General features: G+C 27.9%; 2 protein-coding genes across 2 annotated transcripts in view; both read right to left on the reverse strand.

Annotated features, from left to right (window-relative positions):
* LOC122531348 (insulin gene enhancer protein ISL-1) overlaps positions 1–2,891 on the reverse strand; it is a 22,074-nt gene extending 19,183 nt beyond the window's left edge. Inside the window, exons 1-2 of the mRNA XM_043659181.1 lie at positions 2,855–2,891; positions 2,274–2,481 (exon numbers count right to left, since the gene is read on the reverse strand). Coding sequence (XP_043515116.1) covers positions 2,274–2,481; positions 2,855–2,891 — 245 coding nt within the window. The remainder of the gene's footprint in view (positions 1–2,273; positions 2,482–2,854) is intronic.
* Positions 2,892–2,991: 100 nt separating this feature from the next.
* LOC122531349 lies at positions 2,992–3,650 on the reverse strand. The gene is made up of 2 exons (XM_043659182.1): positions 3,397–3,650; positions 2,992–3,310 (listed from the first exon to the last, which is right to left on the reverse strand). Exons 1-2 carry the CDS (start codon positions 3,648–3,650, stop codon positions 2,992–2,994), a joined length of 573 nt encoding a protein of 190 aa, XP_043515117.1.
* Between the last annotated feature and the right edge of the window lie 511 nt (positions 3,651–4,161).

Consider the following 4,161-nt stretch of genomic DNA (forward strand, 5'->3'; position numbering starts at 1 on the left):
AAAATATTAATATATAATATTATATATTATATAATATAGTTATAATGTACAATACTGTACTATAATATTATATATTATAAAATATGTTTATAAATATAAAAATATTTTAAAAAATATTAATATTTTTAGTATTCTATATTATATAGTATAGTTATAATATATAATACTATAATATTATATATAATGTATAATACTGTACTATAATATTATATATTATAAAATTTATTTGTAAATATAAAAATATTTTAAATAATATTAATATATAATATAATTATATATATAATATAGTTGTAATATATAATACTGTATTATAATATTATATATTATAAAATATATTTATAAATATAAAAATATTTTAAAAAATATTAATATATAATATTATATATTGTATAATATAATTATAACGTATAATTCTGTACTATAATATTATAACATTATAAAATATATTAATAAATATGAAAATGTTTAAAATTACATAAGAGTGGAAGCAAGAATCGCATCGACACGCAACGCACGACTCGAATAGAGATACATTTATTTATCCTTCACTTTTGCGCCGAAGCAAGTAAAATTTGCTTATTTGTTTTTGCTATCGTTGGCGTAACTTCGGATCGAGGGTTTTCTCGCGAAACGAAATACCGTGTTCAATTCCGTAGTAAGTTCGACGCAACCACGTGTGAACCACACTTTCTCTCTCTCTCTCTCTCTCTTTTTATTACGGATGCAGATTTGTCCGCATGCAGAGCGCAGCTTTTCTCTTCGCTGTGTACGTTAGATAAAAATACTCTGAAAGAAACATTCTGTCAGTTCTTACTCGTTTTCTTCGCTTCTTCTCGCCTTTTCGCTTTTGTTTCTTTCGTCGCTTTTTCTCTGTTTTCATTTCTCTCCAATCTCGCCGTTTGCAAATGCGTATCGCGTGCCTCGGGAGAATTGTCGCCAGTATCCCTAATTCGTGTAGTATATTTCAGCCGTGAGTAACCGAGTTCTTAATTTTTACGATTCTCTGTTAATCATTATCGTCATTTATTTATTAATTTCATGGCACGCAGTTTGGTACTTTTTAGTTTATATATTTACAATATAGCGACAGTTTTGTGCTATAATTGTTTTTATTGTCGTTAAAATAATGTAATATTATATTATACATAATAGTCTTTATATTATTACTATTATATTTATGTATTATTATATAGTATTAACAGTAATATAATATTATGATATTAATAGTAATAATTGTAAAACATAAATATAGTAATAATAATAATAATATATAGAATATTATGTATCATATTAGTCATCAGTTTTGTACTATAATTGTTTTTATTGTCGTCAAAATAATGTAATCTTATATTATACATAATAGTCTTTATATTATTATACTATTATATTTATGTATTATAATATAGTATTAACAGTAATATCATGTTATAATATTAATAGTAATAATTGTAATACATAAATATAATAATAATAATAATAATATATAGAATATTATGTATCATATTAGTCATTAGTTTTGTGCTATAATTGTCGTTAAAATAACGTAATATTATATTATACATAATAGTCTTTATATTATTACTATTATATTTATATATTATTATATAGTATTAACAGTAATACAATATTACGATATTAATAGTAATAATTGTAATACATAAATATAATAATAATAATAATAAAAAAATATAGAATATTATGTTATGACAATAATAATATATAGAATATCATGTTATGACAATTTAAAAATATATTTATATATCATGATATTTATCTCAAAGTATTTTATATTTTTGTGTTTCATTCTACAGTCCAATAATTTCATAATTTTATGTTGCATACAGAGTGAATTATTGCATATAATTTAACAAACTCTTTCAAAGAAAGAGTCCTCCACTGTTAAGAGGATAAATATAAACTCGAAAATTTGATAATACTATTAAAAACCGTAGAGCGTTTCAATTTTTCGCGAGACAACTAGGAGAAATCTAAATGTACAAAATAATCAGGTAACAGACTTTATATCAAGTATGCCTCTACTTAAGAGAATTTCCACGTAGAACTCCATTTTCACTGTTTTGTATCATTATTAACTCGTCGATAATACTCAAACATTCGTCCGTCTAGTCGTATTTCATGTCCGATATTTATCGTTGTCGATAGATAAGACGAAGAGTGAAAGAAAGGATGAAAGAAAGGATATTGCATAGTGATTCAGAGGGATATTGCAAAGGATATTGATAGTCGATGATAACATGCAATTAACGTCTTACCTGACATAGTCGCGCTTGCAATAAGTTTTTCCATCTCGTACGAAACAGGTGCAGTGCTCGTCCAGAAATTGTTGACACTCCGCGCATTTCAAACAGGCGGCGTGCCATTCCAGATTCGGTGCAACTCGCAAGATCCATTGGTCGTGTATTCGGCCACCGCATCCCACGCAATGCGAGGTCGTGTTTTCTGCAAAAGAGAAAAGAAATACTAATAACAATGACAATGATAACGACTTTCAGTTAGCATACAGCGAGCAACGAAGGTATTCGAACGGCACGATAGGAAATAATCGATTGAACAAACATTGTATAATAAATTGCAATTTATTGAAACAAATTGTTTCTATACTGTTGTATATACATTTGCTAAATGTGTGAAAAGTTAGAGAAAAATTAAAACCACAAGTAAATAATAAATTACATAACATTTTTCACGGATAAACGCATATAAGGCATAACAAAACGTATTCGAACGCAATTTTAATAGTCATGATAGAATGCAATATATGTGATTATATCTAGTTGGGCCACTCTTGGCTTTAACAACCTCTCGAAGACGATTTTCTATAATATTGACTAACTTTCTGGTAACACATTTGGATCCATAGAGCACCACATAGAGCTGCTAGAATATTTTATGTTTTAAAGAATTATTTACTCGTTATATTATTTCTTCTAAGTCTTCTATCAAGTCCTTCCTATAAATGTTCGATGGGATTTAAGTCAGGGCTTTATGGTAAGGGCTGGTTAATGAATGGGGTACATTATCTGAGATCCATTCTTGTACTGTTTTGGCCGTATGTTTAGAGTCTCGGTCCTGCTGGAAGCAAAAATTTCTTGACACATTTAATTTCTCCGCACTGTCGATGAAATTTTCTTTTAAAATATTTAAATATTTTAGCTTTGTCCATGATTCCATCGATGAATACGAGATTTCCAGATTGCCAATTAGCAGGCATTCAGCTCTATAACCATTACGGAGCCTCCAATTTTTTGAATCCAACTCCTTGTTTGACTTCTTCCATACTGTTCTCTTACTATTGGGCCCAAATAAATTGAATAATTTACTTTCATCCGAAAAACATAACAGTGTTCCAAAAATTATACGTCCTTATTTATATACTCTTTGGCAAATTTTAAACAAAGTAATTTACTCTTCTTGCTAATGTGTAGTTTCTCTCGCGGGACTCTACCATGGAAATTGTTTTTCCATAACATTCTTCGACATAATTGGGCGTGTACTTCTTTGTTAAAGTTTGCAACAACCGTTGTTGCCAATTTTAGAGCAGACGTAAACGGATCTTTCTTCATTTCACGCAAAAGCAATTCTTCTTCCCGTGGTGTTAATTTTTTTCGGACGCCCAGATCTTTGTTCATTTGCAATATTTTCGTTCGTATTATACTTTTTTTTTTATTATATAATGAATTGTTGATTTGCTTCTGCTTACAAGAGAAGCAATTTCTTTATATGATTTGCCTTCTTTGTGCAATTCAACAATAATTTCTCGTTCGGTCTACTTACTTTTTGATGTTTTACCATTCATTAATTTGAATTAACAAGTTAACGTTTAACTTTCGGTGCCGTTTGCTCTCAAATACTGTTGGAAATACACTGAAGATCTTTTGTTTACATTTAGACCTCGCGACAGTTTACAACGTATAATGTTTATAATTCAGCGTTTGAATACTTTTGTTACGCCTTACATGTACTTACCCGTGAAAAATGTTATGTAATTTGTTGACTTATTGTTTAATTTTTCTTTAACTTTGCACATAATTAGCAAATGTATATACAATAGTATAAAAACAATTTGCTTTAATAAATTGCAATTTATTATACAATTTTTGTATAATCACTTATTTTCTATCATGCCGTTCGAATACTTTC

The sequence above is a fragment of the Frieseomelitta varia genome, unplaced genomic scaffold (genome assembly GCF_011392965.1).
Source record: "Frieseomelitta varia isolate USP_RPSP 00005682 unplaced genomic scaffold, Fvar_1.2 scaffold_394, whole genome shotgun sequence".
Classification (NCBI taxonomy): Eukaryota; Metazoa; Arthropoda; class Insecta; order Hymenoptera; family Apidae; genus Frieseomelitta; species Frieseomelitta varia.

Excerpts from the sequence above, each read along its gene's own strand:
- LOC122531349 (XM_043659182.1), bottom strand. The coding sequence starts at position 3,650 with ATGAACAAAGATCTGGGCGTCCGAAAAAAATTAACACCACGGGAAGAA. Across the intron at positions 3,311-3,396 it reads TGTTTAAAATTTGCCAAAGA|TAAGAGAACAGTATGGAAGA; the intron begins GTATATAAATAA and ends TGGGCCCAATAG.